The sequence below is a fragment of the Podarcis filfolensis genome, assembly GCF_964270895.1.
Source record: "Podarcis filfolensis genome assembly, chromosome: 6".
Taxonomy (NCBI): Eukaryota; Metazoa; Chordata; class Lepidosauria; order Squamata; family Lacertidae; genus Podarcis; species Podarcis filfolensis.
This window is the reverse complement of record NC_139609.1, coordinates 5,190,963-5,213,186: the sequence shown is the minus strand read 5'-3', so window position 1 is coordinate 5,213,186 and position 22,224 is coordinate 5,190,963. Positions and strand designations below refer to the sequence as shown.

The 22,224-nt window shown below is 46.2% G+C and overlaps 1 protein-coding gene across 4 annotated transcripts in view; it reads left to right on the top strand.

Annotated features, from left to right (window-relative positions):
• Window positions 1–480: 480 nt before the first annotated feature.
• Window positions 481–22,224, top strand: part of SEC16B (SEC16 homolog B, endoplasmic reticulum export factor) — a 49,684-nt gene continuing 27,940 nt past the window's right edge. For 2 of the 4 annotated variants that reach the window (XM_083621582.1, XM_083621581.1), the window contains exons 1-14: window positions 482–567; window positions 3,432–3,788; window positions 6,136–6,227; window positions 9,239–9,359; window positions 9,861–10,011; window positions 10,217–10,364; window positions 11,993–12,147; window positions 13,488–13,549; window positions 14,517–14,652; window positions 15,809–16,039; window positions 17,502–17,599; window positions 17,983–18,064; window positions 20,487–20,604; window positions 22,050–22,161. In XM_083621582.1, the coding sequence (XP_083477708.1) occupies window positions 3,493–3,788; window positions 6,136–6,227; window positions 9,239–9,359; window positions 9,861–10,011; window positions 10,217–10,364; window positions 11,993–12,147; window positions 13,488–13,549; window positions 14,517–14,652; window positions 15,809–16,039; window positions 17,502–17,599; window positions 17,983–18,064; window positions 20,487–20,604; window positions 22,050–22,161 (1,802 nt within the window). In that variant the 5' untranslated portion in view covers window positions 482–567; window positions 3,432–3,492. Of the gene's footprint in view, window positions 568–2,255; window positions 2,520–3,431; window positions 3,789–6,135; window positions 6,228–9,238; window positions 9,360–9,860; window positions 10,012–10,216; window positions 10,365–11,989; window positions 12,148–13,487; window positions 13,550–14,516; window positions 14,653–15,808; window positions 16,040–17,501; window positions 17,600–17,982; window positions 18,065–20,486; window positions 20,605–22,049; window positions 22,162–22,224 lie in introns of all 4 variants that reach the window. The other 2 variants (XM_083621579.1, XM_083621580.1) reach the window with 2 other exon arrangements.

The window sequence follows — 22,224 nt, the reverse complement described above, 5'->3', positions numbered from 1 at the left end:
AAAAGACTGAGTTATAAAATGTTAAGTTATAGAGATAAGATAAATGAAAGAGGGTAAGGATTTGCTGATTTGATTACTTAAATGGGAATACAAGAAGGGGAGGTGCGAGGAAGTCAAAGAAACAAGCAAACGAGTTTTATGTTATGAAAAACAATTGTTTTTAATTTTTCTTGTTGTTTTTGTATGTTTTATTTATCGTTTTATTTTTATTTTTTCTCTTTTGTTATTATGTGTTTTGTATGTTTGTATTTGTGAAATCTTAATAAATATTTCTTATAAAAAAAACAAAAAAACGCTTTGCAGGCGCCCAAGGAATTCATTCCTCTGTCCAGTAGCGAAGTGACCTTCTCTAAATGGCGGTGCCAATGCACCGTTTCCCTTACTTCTAGTGCGCGTAACTAACGTTCCGGCGGCAAGCAAGGATCCCAGCCGGAAGGTTCCGACTAGCTGACGTGGCGGGGAATGCCTGTGGGCGTGGCTATGCTAATAAGGCAGACAGAAGCACAGCTTGCTGTCACGATGGGATGCAGAGGCATAAGCAAAGACTTTGTTTTAGTGATAGGTGGTGTAAGTAAACCCCCTTTTTTTTAAAGCATTAGCAATAAATAAAGGAAGTCATTTCAAAGAAGAAGGCAAGCAAGGGAGGGGCGCAATTTCAAAATTTGGAAAGACAGGGAAAAAAAGCAGAATGCATGAAATGCAACTTGTTAACGCCTTTAGGAAACTTGATCACTCTCTGGAGGTGGGCGGGGAGCCTTTGATTCTAATAATCCTTCTTTTGTACGTTAAAGTCACTTGCAGGCTGGTTTGTGTTTTCTTTCAGCTGCATCCCAAGGAATTAACCCTGGCAGGAATTGTGTAAAACTTTGCTCTAAAATGCTTAAATCAAGTGGGCATGTTGACTGGTAGATTTTTAAGCACAGAAAGGTCTAGCTGGGGGCAGGGTGTGTGTGTGTGTGTGTGTAAGCACCAGTTGTTTAAATAATTACATTAGTGAAGATGGGGGGGGGGAGGATGGAAACTTTATGTGAGACCTCTGGATATACAGTGGTACCTCGGGTTACATACGCTTCTGGTTACAGAGTCCGCTAACCCAGAAATAGTACCTCGGGTTAAGAACTTTGCTTCAGGATGAGAACAGAAATCATGCTCCAGCAGCACGGCAGCAGCGGGAGGCCCCATTAGCTAAAGTGGTGCTTCAGGTTAAGAACAGCTTCAGGTTAAGAACCGACCTCCAGAACGAATTTAGTACTTAACCTGAGGTACCACTGTAGAGTGGTATATAAATTCAATTAATAATACAAAGAACAAACAAACTGCAAAATACAATGTGGACGACTGTCGAAAAGATGTCACGGGGTGACATGCCAAGTCTGGTGGGGTTTACTTCCTCTGAATGGGCCACGCATGGTTCAGAGTGTGCAGTTAGTCCTGCAACATACAGTGCTTTTTCACCAGTTGCTGCTGCACATTGCTTTGGAACAGTTTCTTTCAGGGAAGGCAATCCTCTGTACACCTCCTTCTTGGAGCAACTTACTTTTCAGTACCAAAAAAGAAGAACTTTTGGGCCCTTATGCCTGCAGAAGGATGTTTGAAGATGTGAGGCAAAAGACTGTGGTGCAAAGAAAGAAAGAAAGAAAGAAAGAAAGAAAGAAAGAAAGAAAGAAAGAAAAAGAAAAATGCTGGCTAACAAGTGGAAAACACAAGAGTTACCTATGGTGGAAGAATGGCAGATGAAGATGATGGAGTTTTCGGAGCTAGCTGACCTAACCGGAAGAGTCCGCGACCAGAAGGAGGAGGAGTATCAGGAAGAATGGACAAAATTTAACGATTATTTAGTTAAATAAGTTAATTGGAAACAGCTTGCAGATACTTGATTGGCTTAGGATTTTATATAAGTTAAGTGATGAATTAATACGTTCAGTCTCAAAATGAAAAGATTTAAGGATGTTAATGTTCAAGTTAAATTTGTAAGAACTATGATTTGGAAAACCGTTAAAAGGATATGCATTGAAATTCAACCAAGGGGAAGCAAGGAAGTCACTTAGCAATGTTAATAAGTGTAATTTTAATAAGGTTATAATTTATGTTTGTTTATTTGTTTATAATTTTGGGAAAACCAATAAATTTTTTTGAAAAAAAGAAAATAAATGCTGAACATTCATGCCATCCCTATACTGGGTTTTCAAATTCTCCTGGTCCCTGGTATTTTTACAAATGGAAAACTCTTTTGCCTTTTTTGTTTGTTTGTTAAGGATCCCCTCTGCCGTTTACAAACAGCCACAGGTATCTTTGTCTCTGAGCAAGCAGGCCAGGCGCCCTTTGCCCGGCTTAATCAGTGCTATGGAAGTGGCTGGGACTTTGGCACAGGAAGAAGCAGGGAGCCTTGACCCAGCGCAGGCTCAGAGTTAGTGAGCCATCAAGTGATGTGGCAGGCGGACTTTGACAGCTGCCTTTGGGGACGAGAAGGACTGAGGCCGGCATTTAGAGCTGTAGCTGGTGGTCTCACTTTTAAACAGGTGTGGTGTGTCTGTGTGTCTGCGTGTGTAAACAAGCTCACGTGTTGGTGGGAATATTGTTGCTCACTCCAGGATTTATCCTGGAACATCCCATTGAAACTCGGTTTGCTCTGCTAGGATGTGGGTGTGAAACAAAAGCAAAAATAAATTGAGTCAGTACCATTTGTGTAGGGTCAGATGTTAGGACTTGCCGAAGATGGCTTGACAAAGATGAGCAGTGCAAAATATAGGGGACATGGGTTACTTTAAAAAATGGGCCAGCAGGGGAAGAAATACCTTTTGCTCTTACAGAACATGGCATTTAAGATTTCTTCGCAGGTGTGTTTTGAATACAGGGATGTACTAGTTGAGAGAGCAAATAAGTGTTCAATTCAGTTTTCACTTCAGTTATGAGTTTATTAGTTGGTCATATGCCAGCCACAGTTTTACAGGACTGCTGTAAGATGCTGAAATAGTGTATGTGAAGTTCTCTGAGGACTTAGAAAAAGTGCTTTGTAATTCTTGTTGTTAAATGTTGAGATCAGTCATGTTGAATTCTGTCCATTCAGTGTTCCTAGCCTGTCAGAACTCTGTGCCTAAAATGTCAACCTCTGAACAAACTCAGTGTTCAAAATAAAGCAAAGTAAAATACAACGTGTTTACACAGACGCATCTTTTGCACCAAGTCATACAATTTTAGTGCATTTATTTAGACACCAGGTATTGAACCTGTGACCTGCCCTGCCACTGAGCTTGTCAAAGGGCTTCCTTGCTTTTTACACGGGAGCCCTTTGCAGGCTACTGCCCATGTGCTCCAATGCGTGTTCTCGGAGGACCATGAGGCATGGAAACCTTGGGATTTTGTGTATCTCATTTTAAAGACGGGCTGTTTCTGTTGTGTCACCTCTCTTACAATTATGCTTATCTTTGCAGGAAGCCGAAGCAGGTTTGGTAAGGAAATCTGAACGAAAGCAGGCCCTGCAGAGAGTACAAGATGGACCCATGGGTCCCACCGCAGCAGCCCCAGCCACAAGGGAGACATGTTCCCCACATGGAAGGCTACGAGAGGGGCCCATGGAGGGCAGTTTCCCATGGCATTCCACCGCCTCAATCCAGGCACAGCACTGAGTGGCTGTACCACCATGAACCCTGGGCTAGGTCTCAGCCTTGGCCAGATGCTCGAGTAGAATACCACCAGGCTGCCCATCACCCAAGACTCCAGGACTATAGGAGGCCAAACTCCAGAGCAGAGTATTATGAAACTGGCTATCCCAACCGGTCATATTCAAGGTAAGACCTCTAAAGCCCTAAACGGCCTCGGTCCAGTATACCTGAAGGAGCGTCTCCACCCGCATTGTTCTGCCCGGACACTGAGGTCCAGCACCGAGGGTCTTCTGGCGGTTCCCTCATTGCGAGAAGCAAAGCTACAGGGAACCAGGCAGAGGGCCTTCTCGGTGGTGGCGCCCGCCCTGTGGAACGCCCTCCCACCAGATGTCAAAGAGAACAACAACTACCTGACTTTTAGAAGACATCTGAAGGCAGCCCTGTTCAGGGAAGTTTTTAATTTGTGATATTTTAATGTATTTTTAATCTTTGTTGGAGGCCGCCCAGAGTGGCTGGGGAAACCTGGCTAGATGGGCGGGATACAAATAATAAATTATTATTATTATTATTATTATTATTATTATTATTATTAGGGGAAAACAGACTGTTTTTAATGTGTGATATTTTAATGTATTTTTAATCTTTGTTGGAAGCCGCCCAGAGTGGCTGGGGAAAACCAGCCAGATGGGTGGGGTACAAATAATAAATTATTATTATTATTATTATTATTATTATTATTATTATTATTATTATGACTTGAGAAAGACAACACTCAGAAGGATTGGGGAACTTTGCAGAGAGATCAGCAGAGCTTCTTCTTCCATATAGTCTCCTACCCCTTCTCTGTTTCGTACAGAGGGCCTCAAACATTCATTTATCACTTCAGTTGCAATGTTTGTTTGTTTTTTTTATATTAATGCAGCTGTGTGGAACTCCAAATCAGAGCATTTAATCCAAGTAGTTCCAAAGGAGGAAGAGAGGGATAACTATCTCCTCATTTACAGGATCCCTCTAGTAGCTTTCTCTCTCTCTGTGTGTGGGAAATCTACTGGATCTGCAGATCTTTTCTGCTGGGGTGAAAGAAGGAGATTGTGTGTGGGATTTTTAGCTGGAAAATGCCCAGGGAGAAAGAATTACACAGGCCCTTTCCTGCTGCACTACCCCAAACTAATTTGGAGCTCCCTCTGACCCCAGTAAATAGTTTTAAAAATCACTGAAAAAACAATGGTCTGATTCAGACATTGGATAACTATAGGCGTTTCCAGCATGGATGATGTTGGGGTGCACACTTCCAAATGCATCAGATTTTTGAGCTAATTTGACAGAGGTCTAAAGAGGAGCCTGTGCGTCTGAGGTTGGTGAGCGGGGGCACTGCACATTTAAGACCTCATGTTCAGGCCTTATGTTTCCCCGCTATATGAACAAGCTGTGATGAGTTTTGGCTGTTCTCTCCTCCCCTAATGCATCTGCAGAGAAGTTGGAAGCTTTCACTTCCAGGTTTACACAAACCACAGTTCTCAGTGATGCCCGAATTAGGAAACTGTTGTTTGCTTAGCCAACAACTACCAGACTTTTAGCAGATATCCGCATGGACCCCTGTTTAGGGAAGCTTTTAATGTTTAACAGACTATTGTATTTTAATATTTTGTTGGAAGCCACCCAGAGTGGCTGGGGAAACCCAGCCAGATGGGTGGGGTATAAATAAATTATTATTATTATTATTATTATTATTATTAGCCCTACAGAAGTTGCTGAGCTACAGCCCCCATCATCCCTAATCACTGGCCATGCTGGTGGAGGCTGATAGAAGTTGGAGTCCAACAAAATCTAGAGAGCACCATGTTGGCTAACCCTGATTTAAACTATTGTTCCAGAAAACAAACAGGTCCTGAAATCACCGTTTGCTCCCAACTAGTTCTCACTAAACATAGTCTGAAACAAACCACAGTTCCCTTAATTTGGATGCTATGGGGAACCGTGGTTAGTTCAGAACTGAAACTGAAAGCTTGTGAAAGAAGAGGAGTATACAAACATTATGCTTGCTGCAGCTTGTTTACATAGCAGAAACCACTATTTCCTGCTTTAACTGATTTGGGCCTATGTATCTCCTATATCACATCTACTGTTGTAGTCACACTGCTTCTTTATCCTGTAACTTGCTCCTGCTCTCGTTCCTGATCTCATTTGCCTTGTCTCCTCTCACAATTCACCCTGGTGAATTATAGACAGGCTAGCTATTCATTGCATCGGTGAGGTAAAGTAAGTAGAAAATCAAGGGATTTGTTTGTGGTCTGTATTCATATTTTTCAATGATCAAATACAGAGCTGGAAGTGGGAGAGAAGGTCATTTCAATTACCAAGTGGTCATTATAGTCCATTTATTATCTTCCATAGCAGTTTTTGGAACTGTTTCTGACAGCATTTCCCTCCTGATTTTTTTATCCTCACAAATAACGAGGAATTTAGACAGTTACCCAAAGCAGCTTCCTCCATCTCCCTTTCTGCTCTCTCTCTCCTTTGGGCCACGCTTCAGGCAAGGTTATGAAGACCATCATCGGACCTTTGTGGAAGATTATGCGCATGGCGACTACCAGAGATACCCCCAAACCTGGCAGAGTGAGCGAGGTACTGCATTCTCCACAGAAACAAAACTGGTTTAAAAATACTTGATGGAACTGAGTTGAAGAGGAATTCTGGAATTCATTCTGGTGGTGTGTGAGTGTGTACATATTCAAAGCCTTCCTTACGCCATGCTTGTTCTCTACCTCTGTCTATCCTTCATGGCTCTGTGTTGTAAAAGGCCATCAGCTGTGTACACACCACACACGGAAACCACATTGAATCCCCATTATTTTCCCCAACCAAGAAAATAAATTGTGTGAACTGTGGTTTACAAACTACTCTTCCTAGGATTCTTTGGGGGAACTCATGTATTTTAGACGTGCTTTAAATGTACACAGCCCAACAATTCTCTGTGGTTAGATTTACCATTGTCTCATTTGCTATGTTCAATGACCCTCCTCATTTGATAAATTCTGGATTTTTTTAAAAAAGAAAAGAAAAAAAGAAGTCCATCTCAGCAAGAATGTGATTTTTTTTGTCTCACAGGCTCAAAATTCTCAGTACTTTTTCAGAACTAGTTCTGAGCCTAAATGTCACCACATTTCGTGGGACCCATTTACAGACCCTGAAAGTCCCAGATTTATTTATTTACTAATACATTTATACCTTGAGTTATGCAGGAATTTTAAGAAACCAAAAAATCAGTGCAGTTTTGAAATTGGTGGATAGAATCTAGAAGTTTTGAAAGGTTCAGCCTGTTATCTTGATTTAAAATGATGTCCAACACTATCCAACCGTAGGCGAATATTCACTCCTTAATCTGAGGAACCACCATGCACAATTTGGATACAATATAGTAAGACAACGGTTGCCAACCTTTTTGGATTAGTGGGCACATTTCAAATTTTGAGAGAGTGCTGGGGGTGCCAGTCACAAAATGGCTGCCATGTAGTGGGCATGGCATAACACAAAATGGCTGCCACCGGGACCATGGCATGACATAGAGTTAGAGAGACAGCTGCTCCTGGCAACCTTATACTTACCATGGGAAATCATCTATGTTCTGCTGGTCCTGAATATGGAGCTCTCTCTCTCAGAAAAAATAAACGTGGTAGCCAACACCACTCTCATTTCACAGAAATTGCTTAGAAAGTACTGGCACATTTTGCTGCATAATTTTCTTTCTAGGAGAGCTAGAGACTGGCCACATGCAAGTGGAAGGCAGAACCAGAGGCTAAAGTGGGCGGGGCACGAGTGTGAATTTTACCTTTACACAGTAGGTTAGTGTCAGAGCTGCCCGAGATCCCAGCTCACAAAGGACCAACGCCGCTTCGTTGTTAAGTACGAAAGTCTTTATTGAAGTTCAGTTTCACTTCCAGAGCCGCAGCGTGCAGCTCTACGTCTCAAACTCTAGATCGCTGAAGCTCCGTCTGAATCTCCTCCCCCCAGACACCAGTTTAAGACTCTAGCCTTGCTCCACCTCTTCCTCTGCTCTTTCCTCCTCTGGTTCCGCCTGTCCGTCGGGGTCTCGCCCTTTCTAGACTCTTCTGACGCTGAATCCCCTGAGCCTTCCCCCTCCCTCCGGCGGGCTTTAGGAGCTGGTTCCCAATCCGGGTCTCCTGCTGTCCCTCGCGCCTGTACATTTGAACTTGGCGCGCGCGCCCAGCCGGCAACTTTCCTCCTGACCGTTTCACTGCTGCTGTCACTGCTTCCCCCTTCGGGTGGGCTAGCTGCAACTGACCTCCCCTCCGTCCCCCCACTCTCCGTTGGAGGCGTGGTCAGCCCTGACTCACTTTCTCTCCCCCCTGGAGGAGACGCTGGCCCTGACACATGTGACTCTTCCCCCCCACTACGCTCTGGTGGGGAAACTGGTCCTGATCCCCCGCTGCTGCTTTGGGGTTCCCTGCTGGCTCCTTGTTTCTGGTGCGTTCCCCCTGGGACCCCCCTTGCCCTGACCATCAGCGCCCCCTTCTGGGAATCTTCTGATTCGCTGGAGAAGCTCATGGAATCTCTCAGGTCACTGTCATACTCCCCTACGCTGCCCTCGGATTCTTCCCCTTCGCTCTCCATTTCCTCTCTCCCCTGTGCTCCTGCTCCCGAGCCCCTGACAGTTAGTTTCCACCCACACCCACCCTTCTCCATTCAGACAGGCAGGCAAAAGCAGGATCAGAGTCCAAGGACATATTTCAATCTGGCAAAAAACACTCAAAACACCACGTATATAAAGCGTGGTGAGGGGACACAGGGTATGGCTTAGGTGTGAACTTGGGCCAGATGGAGAGGGGAAGGCCATTTTGCCCCTGCCAGGTTTCAATCTTACATAGACCTTTCTTAATCTGAAGGTAGATTTTGAGCGAGCCTTTGACTGAGCCTAACAAATTATAAATGTTCCTCTGAGCATTTGTGAGTTGATAATCCTGGTGCCTGGGGTGTAGCTGATTGTTCTACTATGGATTCTGGCACTTTTTCATATGGTTTTATTGGAATTGTTTTGTATTATAGTGAACAGACCTTGTATCATTGATGAGGGGCAATATAGAAATTTTAAGAATGAACAAACATTTGTAAGTTCCGGTGTGTAAGTATGTGCACACATGTTGCCTATGTTTGTGCATTCACATGTGTAAAAAACCCTCTAGTGTACATGGCTTTTAATGGCCTCCTGTAATCAGATGTACCGTATTTTTTGCTCTATAAGACTCACTTTTTCCCTCCTAAAAAGTAAGGGGAAATGTGTGTGCGTCTTATGGAGCGAATACAGGCTGCACAGCTATCCCAGAAACCAGAACAGCAAGAGTGATTGCTGCTTTCACTGCGTAGTGATCCCTCTTGCTGTTCTGGCTTCTGAGATTCAGAATATTTTTTTTCTTGTTTTCCTCCTCCAAAAACTAGGTGCGTCTTGTGGTCTGGTGCGTCTTATAGAGCGAAAAATACGGTACTTTGTTTCTAAGCATAGCCCCTTTGACAACAAAAGGCAATCGTATCTGGTGTCTCCAAGGTAGCTTTATCAGTTTTTAAATGTTGCAGATGCCTGGAGGTAGAGCTGCTCCTTTTTATTTTCTCTGAGTATGTAGATCCAAGACAGAGAGATACCTGGGGTGAAGGTACAAATTACTGGGACCAGAACTATTACAGAGATCAACATCGGGTGGAAAGCAGCGGCTTTGCAGAGCATCACAATGGGACTCCAGTTTGGTAAGGAAATCCCATGAGCTGACCCACCCAACTGGGAAATGACTAAGATCTCCTTAATCCAGTGTCTGTGAAGGACACTTAGTGACTCTCTGCTCTTGCAATGTGCCTCAGGGAAGCACGTTTCCCCACAGGAGGCTCCTGAGACCTTTGCCAGGTGAATATAGTCCCGGGATACGCACTCTGCAGGCCAATGTGGTATAGTGGTTAAGAGCAGTGGACTCGTAATCTGGTGAACCGGGTTCGATTCCCCGCTCCTCCACATGCAGCTGCTGGGTGACCTTGGGCTAGTCACACTTCTCTGAAGTCTCTCAGCCTCACTCACCTCACAGAGTGTTTGTTGTGGGGGAGGAAGGGAAAGGAGAATGTGAGAATGTGCCCTTAATGCATAACCATGGTCTCCTGTGGGGAGATGCATGAGCTCTCTGTGAGAGTGCAGCCAACAGTTCTGTAAACAAAATCTCTCTATCTCTCCCCCCCCGTTTGCTACCCTTCTTCAATAAGGTCTAAGAGACATGAGTCCTACGAAGACAACTACGTTTCAAAGAAAGATGGCTCCTATGATATAAATTACAGTTATGCTTTGCAACAAGGACAGATTCAGGATGAATTCCAGTGGAAATTCCAGGAGAGCACCAGTGTTCCAGCGCATGAGGTGCAAGCTTTGGGGGTGTCCAGGGTATCCTTTCTTCTTCCCTCATCCCAGCTGGTGCTACGTGGATAGGCCTGAGAGCCTTAGAGAGCAAATGCCAGCTTTAAAGTTCTTTGTAAAGGGCGTTGCAGTACATTTTCCCTTTGCTTTTGTCAAGACCACCGTTCCTTCTATTCCGCCTCTTCCCCGCTCCTTTTCTCCATTGTAGGTTCCATTGCCTGAGGAACCAAGCATGCTCCAAAAGTATAAGGAATCGGGCCTCAGCTCGAGTAGCTATGAGCTTAGCCAGTACATGTACGACCCCTCCAGCCTCTACGAAGCAGCTCCCTCCAAGGACTGGAGCCCCATTCAGGCAGGTAAGGTATTCCAACAGCAGCAACATCTGGTGTGTGGGTGACCAAGGCATTTGCCAACACCTTGAGGCTAGCATCAGGGCCACCACTGTGCATTCTTTCTTTGCGTGGATTTTTTTTCATCCCTCCAATCTGACCCCCTATATAGGTTTTTAATCTGGTGTTGTTAATTGTGCATGTTCAGCCCTTTACTTTTCAACCTTTGCATTGTAAGACACCTTGTGAGGGCTTGCCCCAAAAGGCAGGGTGGAAATACATTAAATAAATGATGCTGTTTGTCTAAACATGGGAGTGTTCCCATCACCTAAAAGAGGGGTGAGGTTCGAGTTTTAAAAGCAGAAGGATGGTGCAGGAGCAGATTTGGACAGAACCCTCCATTTGCCCGTAAATTACCTCCAAGTTCTTTTCTAACTCTGGTGTCAGAGCTCAGCTGAAGACAAAAACTATGATGGAGAAAAGCTGTGGGAAGGTTTGGCAGGAGTAGTGATCTGTACTTCTTATCCATGTACCCTTTTTGCTTGTGAAATCGCATCCTCCTGTGAGACCGAGTCAGTTCTTTGTTCAGACACATCGAACGACAGGCATCCTTCTAGCCTGGGGCTCAGAGTCTGGCAGGAGGCATGTCAAACAAACTTCAGCCACTTACTGGATGGCCCCTGTCTTTGTGTGGTGGGGGTCCTGGCTGTGCATCTTCCCCCTTCCCTGTGGATCTAAAACAGAGATCCCCAAACGAAGGCCCGTGGGCCAGATAAGGCCCGAGGGACTCGTTTATCCGGCCTGCGGCAACCCCCGCCGCCCACTGACACTGCCTGCTCTTACTGGTGCTGCGCAGCTACCCACTTCCGGGTAGGAGGAGCACCGGAAATAGCTTGTGCACATGCGCAAGTGTTATTTGTGCATGTGCATGCGCAAGCGTTATTTCCAGTGCACATCCGGGTCAAAGGAGGCCCATGCACATGTGCACAAGCTATTTCTAGTGCTCCTCTGACCCAGAAGTGTATTGGAAATAGCGTGTGCGCACGCGTATGGGCATGTGCTTCCCCGCCCTCTGGCCCACCATGTGATCAGCGCTGGAGACACCGGCCCGAGGCACAGTAAGTTTGCTGACCCATGATCTAAAACAAGGAAGGTATAACCTGTAGCCATCCAGATGTGGTTGAAGCACAACTCATAACATCACTGATCATCGGACGCACTGGCTTGGCATTGATGGAAGTTGTAGGAGTCTAACAAGATCTGGAGAGTGCCAGATTCCACAGCCCTGATCTACAATAATGTGTGATGCAGGGGCCACACCTGGCTGTAAACACAAAAGCTCCCACCTTCCCAAATCAAATACTGCAGCTGCTCAACAGGTGCCTGAACTTGGCCAAACTCTTTTTGTGTTACCCCATCAGCTTCCTCTATGTCTTTCCTGCTTTCTATTGTTGAGTTGAGTTGAGTTCTGTTCCCTTCACTGTCACCCCCTATGACAAGGCAGTTATTCTCCCTGCCTGCTTTCAGATTTACAGTTCACTGAGCAGCTTATTTGATGTGCGTTTTAGCTGGCTTGCTTTCTTGTCAGTCTGGGATCAGCCTCTGGCCTAAGCCAGTGACAAGTCACTAACGGCCCCGGTCTTGTCATTTAGCAGAAGACCTGCCAGTTCCTCTTCACCCTGTGGCACCTCTGAAGTTTCGGGTCCCTCATGTACCTGTGTGCTTTGGAGCTGGGGGGCAGCTGGTCCGAGGATGTCCTAATCACCCAGCAGATGGGCAACCTGCTCTTGTCGAAATGCACAGCTTGGAGGTAAACATTAACTTGCCCCTTGGAAGTGAGATGGATTGTTGCAAATCTGCCCTCTGTTGCTTTGACAGTTCTTTCTCCTGAGTCCTGACTTCACTCTTTCATTCCTGCCTCACCTCTCTCGTTGTTTTATTTTTCTGTCAGTCAGCTTTGAGCCTTGTTTTAACAACTCCTTTATCTGTGGATTTGGGAATGTCTTCTTTGTGCTGGCACCTCCCAACATCAGCCTGTCCCCTGGTGTTTGCTTAAAGCGTCTTTAGACACCCTCTGATTTCCAGCTGTTTGGCAGAAACACCCAACATCCATTTCAAGGTTCATCACAACCAGTAGAAACATTCTTTTTAAAAGGAAGAAAGCAGAGATTCTGCAGGCAGCTGGAAGAATTCATATTGCAGACCCTATTCTATGATCCCCTTGCCATGGGGATTCCTATGAAATAGCTACTCTAGTTATTAAGGGGTCACAAATATCATTGTTCAAATCTCTCCACCATAAATTTACTAGGTTGCCTCAGATAAGCCATTACCTTTCATCTTTGGCTGATTTACTGTGCAGGCATCATAATATTGTTAGGGCTTGTCTACAGAGACATTTTCTATGTGTTTGTAACTGTTTTTATTTGCATAGCCCACATCCCTCAATGACACCAGTCTCCATGCTTTGCCCCTGTATATGTGGGCTTACCTGAAATGGGGATAATTTGGTAAATTGGGGGAAACTGGGCTCCAAACAACTCCCCTCGGGATTGCGGATTATTTGTTTTGGTGTTTTGGGGCAGGTGGATCAGTTGTCACTTTCTGGTACTCCTCTTTTCAGGCCTTCTGCTTCTTTTTTTCGTTTCTTATAATAATAATAATAATAATAATTTATTATTTATACCCCGCCCATCTGGCTGGGTTTCCCCAGCCACTCTGGGCGGCTTCCAACAAAGTATTAAAATACAGGCTGTGTTTGTAATTATTTCCTGTGTGCTTCTGAATGGAAGAATATATATTTTCCCTTTTGATCCCTCAGATTAGCACGAACCCAGAAAACTGCACAAGCCAATGGCAGCTTGCTTGCTTGCTTGCGCGTGCGTGCGTGTGCGCGTGCGCGCACACACACACACACACTTCTGATCCCTCAGATATGCATAAAACCAGAAAGCTGCACAAACAAATTTGCAGTTGGCTGATTGTGTGGCCCAGGAAGAGAGACAAGGGCAGGAAGATGTTCAAAGAGCTTACGCAACCCTAGATGACTAAAACAAGCACAACATAGCATACTTTCTACAACCACTTTAGCTGCAGTGAGTGCAGGTAATCATCCGAATCCCATTCACTGACTCTTTCCTTGTTTTCCAGGTGATCCTACATGATACAGCTGAGCAGGAAGAACTGAGAGTCTTCCCAGGGCCTCTAATCAGGTACACAACCTCTGAAAGGGTACAACTTAAGTTTTCATTCTCCACCGTAGCCGTGAGGCAGCCCTACTCTGAAGCAAGCTGAGACGTCCCAGGCAACAGGCTCTGGATGTTATTGATGGGTAGCAAAATGGGAGTCAGGGGATCTGACTCATGGGGCGCTGTGTACCAGGGTGTTCAGCTGTGCAAGCTCCACTGAAATGAATAGGAGCACACAACTCCTCCTTTGCGGCTCTTCTTTGTTTTCTTGTGACAGAAACACTGCCCAGTGAATTGTGTTCTTTGTCTATCAGAGGAAGGGTGCTGGTTGGATTTTCTGTTTCGGGCACTAGAGTAGCCTGAAGAAAGTGTTTCATTTCTGCCATTTGGGCTGCAGGAGGCTATTTTAACATGTTGTACAGGTCACAGTGCTCTAATTATACGGGATTAGAATAAAAAGTTGAGGGTGAGGGAAGGTGGAAATAAAAGTTCTCCCCCTCCCCCAAGTAGTTGTCATGGTGAACGCTCTCTTAAACTGTCGTTATTATTTGATTCTCCTCACACCAGCACCTGGGCAAAAGCCAGAGGGTTTGCTTATGCATTCAAATTATTGCATTGATTGCTGAGTTGTCGAGAAGGGTGCTCAGTCACTGTTTTCTGGACGGATTCAGTCATGTAGCTACACATTCAGGTTGCACAGTTGCAGTTGATTGGGAGGTCTTGCTCAGTAAGCCAACTTACCTGCAGAATTGGAATTTTTGCAGTAAGGAACGTGACGGGGGAAGGGCCGTGGAGAGTTGTGGGATGATACTTGCTTCAACAAGAGTGTGTGAGTGCATTCAGTTTGGAGGGGTCACATCAAAGCCTTTGGAAATGTTATATAGCAGGAATGGGGAATCTTGTCCTCTGCAGCCCTCCAAATCTACCCAGTCCTCGAGATCTGGGCCACCTGTGGATCTGAAAGTCCTTGCTTCCCTTTCTGCTCTTCCAGGGAGGATCTGCACAAGGTGGACGTGATGACGTTTTGCCAGCGCAGAGCAGCTGTGGCCTGTGACCTGGACTCCAGCCGAAGCAGAGATTCTGCCCTGCTTTGGAAACTCCTCCTCCTCCTTTGCCGGCAGAACGGGGTGTGTATCTCCTACGGGGCGAATCTTTGCAGAGATAAGTTAGAGAGCCTGGCTAGCATACCCCCTTGTGGTTCAAGTTTTCACCAACTTCCTCTGCTTAGACGTCACCTTTATCCCTCCCCAATCACTTTTGCAACTGATATCTGATGTCTTCCTTGGTGTTGGAGTCTGTATGTGCAGTGTGGACCCAGGCCTCTGGGAAGTGAGTGCAGGTTTCCATTGATTTTGGAAGGATTTCTCAATGTCTGGTATCCTTAAAGGTAAAGGTAAAGGGACCCCTGACCATTAGGTCCAGCCATGGCCGACTCTGGGATTGCGGCGCTCATCTCGCTTTATTGGCCAAGGGAGTCGACATACAGCTTCTGGGTCATGTGGCCAGCATGACTAAGCCGCTTCTGGCAAACCAGAGCAGCGCACGGAAACACCGTTTACCTTCATGCCAGAGTGGTACCTATTTATCTACTTGCACTTTGAGGTGCTTTCGAACTGCTAGGTTGGCAGGAGCAGGGACTGAGCAACGGGGGCTCACTGCAGCCTGGGGATTCGAACCGCCGACCTTCTGATTGGCAAGTCCTAGGCTCTGTGGTTTAATCCACAGCGCCACCCACATCCCACGTCTGGTATTCTTACATTACCCTTATTTTCCCAAAAACCCTAGAAGAAAGGGCATGGTATTTGTTCTTCCTTCTCAAGTGTTCAGCTTTGAGGTCTGGGTATAATACCAGGCAGACCTTTTGGCCTTTTCCGGTAAAACCTGAAATAAATTTGAATCATGTGCAGCATGAACTTGAAACCGTCGATCCTACGTTTTATATTCAAAATGTCAGAAGTGTTAAAATGTCACCTTTATTTCCATTTTTTAAGGAGAGGGTTTGACATAATTGGCACCATGCAATATGCATGTCTATTTAACAATCTATCCTGCTTTTCACCGGTCAAGACCCATAAAACGTTATGCAAATAAATAATATAAATTAAAAATGCAAGCTGTTAAGAAAAGAACGCATAGCAATTTGAGAATTTGTGTAGTGTCAGTACACAAGTTTCAGGAGTTTGAGCTGTTTGTTGTCCAACTAGGTACATTTGTAAAATTTGCAATGTTTACAATTACGTCTGAATCCTGTAGCCACTGTGCTTTCTCCTCGTCCCTTTGCAGTCCATGGTGGGCTCAGATACAGCTGAGCTGCTGATGCAGGACAGCCGGCGCCGGGAAAGGTACAAAAGGCAAGAGCCAGCAGCCAACCTGATCAACCTGACGGATGAGGAGTGGCCAGTGCAGGGCTGTGGGACTCCAGATCTTCTCACGGGGGAGATTGTCCCAAGTGCCGCCACACCAGAGCAAAGAGTGGAGAAGTTCACCAAACTCCTCTTTTACGGCAGGAAAAAAGTAAGCTGAAAGCTTATGTCTTCTGTGGCAAGTCTTGTGGGTTTAATTCACAGAAAACGGCCTGGATCACACACATACAAATATCCCAGCTGCATCAAATGATTTCTCCTGTGTCTGAGCCATCACAAATTAATCACTGCAGCACAGAAGCCACTTCTGCTACAGCAATGTTCGCACCAGCAAAAATCAGTGCATGCCTGTTCCTTTTCAGCGGTGGCCTCCCTCACAGCGTTGCTTGTAAGTAGCATCAAAAAGCAAAGCACTATGTAAAAACTGTTAACTTTGGTTGTGCTTTGGGTACAGAATGCCCCAGGTTCTCTTCTTGGCACCTTGTACAAAGGATTTGAGGTAGCAGAGCTTGGAAAGACTTTTGCTTGTGACCTCGGCCAGCCACTGGCAGTCAAGGGAGACAATCCAATGGTCTGATGCCCAACGGCATTTTCATAATTTGTTAGTTTGGTAAATAACTCTCTTGTTAAATTTTAAGAAGCACTTAGGTTTTCACATCTGTAAAAGAGCACCTGTTTAAAATTGTGCAATACAGAAATAATAAAGCAAAAAGTTATTAAATACAGGGAAAAAAAACAAAGGGCACTGGTGAAAGCACGTTATACAGTTCTTATAACGAGAAGATTAAAGCATTGTATGTTGAATAGACATATTGGTGTACATAGGAAATAGAAAGAGAGAGAGGGGAGGGGGCAGAGTTGTCAAATATATTTTATTGAATCATCCATAGTCTTTTGGGTGCTGGATGTGGATTTAAGTTGTGTGAATCATTTTTAACATACATAATAAAATTGTACCACATCACAAATAATTTCTGTTTTGCTTTGCCCTCTTGCCACTCTTAATTGGTGTGTAAGATTTTCCAGTAAGGCTGTCTCCCACACTTTGTTGAAGCATGATAAAAGGTTAGCCCCAACTAAGTCTTTCCAGTGTCTGGTGATAACAGGCCTGGCTGCTTTTAGCAGATGTGACACTAGCTCTCTACAATGAGAAGGTACATCTCCATTTTCAAATAAACTTATAAGTGCCATCTGGAGAGAAAGGGTAAATGCATACCTGTCCCTTGAAAAATTAAAACCCAGAATGGTTGTATTTTGGCACAGGGCCACCACAAATGCATGTGGGTACCTGTTTATTGGCATTCACATTAGCATCTTGACAAGGAAGAGGGAGCCATGTATGCCAGCTTCATAATTTCATATGAAGGAGTGGACATAGAGCATTCCAGTCTTTTCCCAGTGCTGTCTGGACTTTCTGTCCATCATTGATGTCCCTGCCTCAGGTTGACCAATGTCTTGTCTGTGGAACTCAATCCTGGCCTCTGACCACTAAGCCAGCCCTTCTCTGCACAGTCCCTTCTACTGGCTTCTGTTTCTCAGCAATGCTGGAGTGTGACAGAATACAGGGGAGTTTGACGGAATGTTGAGAGCTGGCTGTTTATTGGTTCTTGCAGGAAGCTCTGGACTGGGCCATGAGAAACCATCTGTGGGGCCACGCTCTCTTTCTATCAAGCAAGATGGACCCGAGGACCTATAGCTGGGTCGTGAGCGGGTATGTAGCACCCACCACCACAAAATCTCTCAGTGCACTTTTCTCAGGATTTCAGCAGGGCCGGCCCTAACATTAGGCAGAATGAGGCAGCAAATGCTGGTGTGTGCAGAAAACTGTTGGGTCACGTTGGAGGACAGAGCTTTGTGTGCAATGAGGCCTGCGCTCTGCATCTTGTAAGCTAGCTGTTGTCCTCGGGTGTGGTGGAAAAGCAATGCAAAAGTTCAACTGTCAGTCAACTTCTGTGTGTGTGTGTGTGCGCATGTGCATGTATGAATGAGGGCACCACCTTGTCCGTCAATTTAGGCAACAGAATGTCTTAGACCAGCCAAGCATTTCATCGCTTGCCAAGTCTATTAAAAATGCTTTCTTCCATCTCGTTGCAGGTTCACTAGCACTCTGGCCTTCAATGACCCCCTACAAACGCTTTTCCAGCTCATGTCTGGAAGGATACCTCAGGCATCCCTGGTACTGATGTCAGCCGCCTTTTCTGCCTAATTATCTTGTCTGCATCTAGGATCAGCCATCTGAACCTGTCAGGGCTGGTGGTCCGGGATACACAACCCCAGGACAGTTTAGACTAAGGAGCCAAGCCCCAGACAGCAGCTTGATAGGACCAGGTGGAAACCTCTTTGGCCCCTTGTCACCTGATCTTTGCTGAACTGGTAGCTAACTACCTACAGTACTAGCACTCTAGCAAAGCAGAGACCAGGACAGCAGTTCTGGGTAGCTTCCAAGGCGCTGTGTGTTGCTTGTTCCTGTTTGCTAGGGTCGCTGCTTTGAGACCCCTCTGGCACTCTGCAGAGCCCAGTGTCAGCTCTGGGTGAAGACCCACTCCATCCCTAAGGAGGTTTATTCTAGAGAAATTATTGGCCAGGTTTCCCCACCCTCCCGTGTGCTCCTCTGCTTTGCCCCTCCTGCTGCCTCTCAAAAGCAAAGGCTGCCACCCGAAGATGCTTTAATTCCATAGTTAGGCGCTGTTATTGTTGCCCGCATGCCATTCAGTTACGTGTCCACAAGACTCTGCTGGCGCAAAAGGCTGCTCTTATAGCGTATGAACACCAACCTCCCACCATTCACCCTTAGGAAACCTGCATTTTAGCTGTTTGGATAGATGGTGTCTAGCTAATTTCCTAGATTCCATTCATTCATCTATCCATCCAAACAAACAGTTAACATGCAGGTGTCCTAAGGGTGAATGGTGGTGAGTCTGAATGTGATGTTCTGTTATGCTGTGAAGAGAAGAGGAAGGGCATGGAAGAGCTCAACGGGCAAATTTAATTCACCTCATGTGCCAAAACCTGGCATTCATACAAGGGGGATTGTTTGCTTATTGTTTATAGTTTGCGTCCTGGCCAAAGCTCTTTGAGCATTTAAGAATGTCATTTACGCAAAACCATCAGCTGCAAAATGCTGTTCTGTAGATCAGCCAATCAACAGCATCGAGGCGGAGCTACGGCCGCCATTTCCCAGCTTCTTCCAGCCCAGGTTAGGAATCAGGATGGAGCAGGCTGGCATTTTCCAGGTGTAGGTCCCTGCAGCCAATTACTGGGACTAGGCACTTGAGCAAGTACAAAGCAGCAGGCACTGTCTTCTTGACCAGGCAAGTGCAGAAGGGCAGGTTTTTCTGCGTGTTGGAAAAATCCTGACTAATGAAGCAGCTTTGTTTTGCCCGCCAGTCCTATGATCTGATCCTGCACTTGCAGCCCCCTTCTGTGCCTGAGGAGGGGTTCCACACCTGCATGCACACAGTCTCATGGCCCAGCCCCAGAAGTTGCCAGTCCAAGCTCCAGCATCTGTGGAAGGGCGCCCTGATCCAGATACGTCCGGTGCAGCATTCTGCCTGTAGACACCGCCATCTTTCTTTCCACTGGAACCAGTTGAAAGGAAAGCACAGCACAGTGTTGGCTGGGCTTTGTCGCCTCTCCCATGACAGGGCATGGTTGCACTCAAGCCCTGGTGGTCGAGATAGGGACAAACCGGGCAGGTAGGCCCAAGAACCTTATCCTAAGAGCCAGGATGCCCTGTCCCAAGGTGAAACCCTGATTCAACTTTCTGTAGCTGCCGCTTGATTGCTAGGCACAGTGAGCAGCACAGCGTAATGTGAGGGATGACATTTTGCCATCCCTTCCTGGTTCTCTGGCTTAGGCATAGGCCTATGTGGAATAGGCAGTGGGGGCAAGTGGTTGGCTTTTGCTGCATTGCTCCTGAGCTCCCGGGGGGTGGGGTGGCGCTGTCTCTCAGTGAGGGAACCGCCAGAAGGCCCTTGGAGCTGGACCTCAGTGTCTGGGCAGAACTGTGAGGGTGGAGATGCTCCTTCAGGTATACTGGACCGAGGCCATTTCTCCCTCTATTGTTCATTTATATAAAATTTGGTACCTTTGGAGGGCTGGTGTGGCAATTAGCGTTATTTGCCTTTGCTGCAGAGTCTAAGGGGAAGGTCCAGATGTTCTTGACAGCAAGTTTCCTGGCAGCATTCTGAAGCTTCTGCCCTAGGCAGGTTCTCCCACCTGTCTCATGGCAGGGCCTGTCCTGCAAAGGAAAGTTCCACAGCGGCACAAGATGCTGCTGACGGCGTTGCACAAAGTCCTTCATCTGTTGGATGCTGCCATGGAGGCAGCAGCGTTGGCATATATGTTTATAGCTACAATATTCTCCTAAGGACAAAAGCCTTGGATTTGCTCCAGGACTCAAGCATTTCCTTTCTTTTCCATTCTCTGCTGTGAACTTGTGAACTGAAGCGAGGCAAATCTCCTGAAAGGCAATCTCATGTGGAAACATCTCTTCTGTTTCTTAAACGTTGAGCAAAGTTTAATGCATTTTAATGTTTCATGTATTTTGCGTCCTGATTCTTCCCTCCCTTTCCCCTCCCTCCCCTCTTCGAATGCAGTGCTGTGCCGATGAGAAATGGGGCGACTGGAGGCCACATCTGGCTGCTATCCTGTCCAACCGAGTGGGAGAGGCAGATCTGAACTCCAGAGCCATTGTCACCATGGGAGAGACGCTGGGTGAGGAGACCCACCAAGGACCCACAATTCCAGTTCCTGTTCTTAAGCCCCGAGAGCAGCGTGGCTGCGTCCCACACCGCTCCAGCTTCATAGGAACGGAGGAATCGTTGGGGTGGGGCTCACTAGGGAAGAACCACAGGGACAGGGCCCAGGCCTAACTTTGGATACTAGCACCATTCTTCCCATGGGATCCCACCTACCCCATGTTCTCCCTCCATTTATAATAATAATACTAATAATTTATTATTTGTACCCTGCCCATCTGACTGTGCTTCCCCAGCCACTCTGGGTGGCTTTCAACAAAGATTAAAAACACATTAAAATGTCACACATTAAAAACTTCCCTGAACAGGGCTGCCTTCAGATGTCTTCTAAATGTCAGGTAGTTGTTTATCTCTTTGACATCTGGTGGGAGGGTGTTCCACGGGGCAGGCACCACCACCGAGAAGGCCCTCTGCTTGGTTCCCTGTAACTTGGCTTCTCTCAGTGAGGGAACCGCCAGAAGGCCCTTGGAGCTGGACCTCAGTGTCTGGGCAGAACTGTGAGGGTGGAGATGCTCCTTCAGGTATACTGGACCGAGGCCATTTCTCCCTCTGTTGTTCATTTATATAAAATTTGGTACCTTTGGAGGGCTGGTGTGGTAATTAGCGTTATTGGAGAAACTAATGCAGCAAAACAGGCTATGCAGGCTTAATGATGAAAACCGACAACACTCGCTAGGAGGGTTATACCAGGAGACCACTGATCTCTCAGCTCCATTATTGGGCTGATTGGAGACACTGACTCAGGACCGCTAAGGTCACATTGGGCAATATTTAGCGATAGTCACATTGGGTCCTGCTTCCCACTGTGGATTTTGATTCACTATGGAGTTTGCGAACTGGGTGTTGTGCTCTTGTTTTATCAGTGTTATAGATGTAAGGGAGGGAAAACCATTTTCAAAAACAAAACCCCGTATTCCCTGTATTACAGCAGGGGTAGGCTGCAGCACTTATGATATAATGCATATTGTAATCTTTTCTTTGGGGACGCGGATGGCGCTGTGGGTTAAACCACAGAGCCTAGGGCTTGGCAATCGGAAGGTCGGTGGTTCGAATCCCCGCGACAGGGTGAGCTCCCGTTGCTTGGTCCCTGCTCCTGCCAACCTAGCAGTTTGAAAGCATATCAAAGTGCAAGTAGATAAATAGGCACCACTCTGGCGGGAAGGTAAACGGCGTTTCCGTGCACTGCTCTGGTTTCGCCAGAAGCGGCTTAGTCATGCTAGCCACATGACCCGGAAAAACTGCGGACAAACATCAGCTCCCTCGGCCACTAAAGCAAGATGAGCGCCGCAACCCCAGAGTCGTCCGGGACTGGACCTAATGGTCAGGGGTCCGTTTACCTTTAACTTTTAATCTCTTCTTATCCTTCCATGATGCAATATGCTCCTCTTTTTACCTGTCCAGCTGGAAAAGGATTAACAGAAGCTGCTCACCTCTGCTACCTCGTGGCAGATGTCCCCTTTGGCCACTACGGAGTCAAAACAGAACGCATGGTGTTGCTGGGCAGTAGCCAGAGGTGAGTGAGAACGGAAAGGTCCAACTTAATTAGCAGCGCTTGGCATTTCTGTCGCTCACTTCA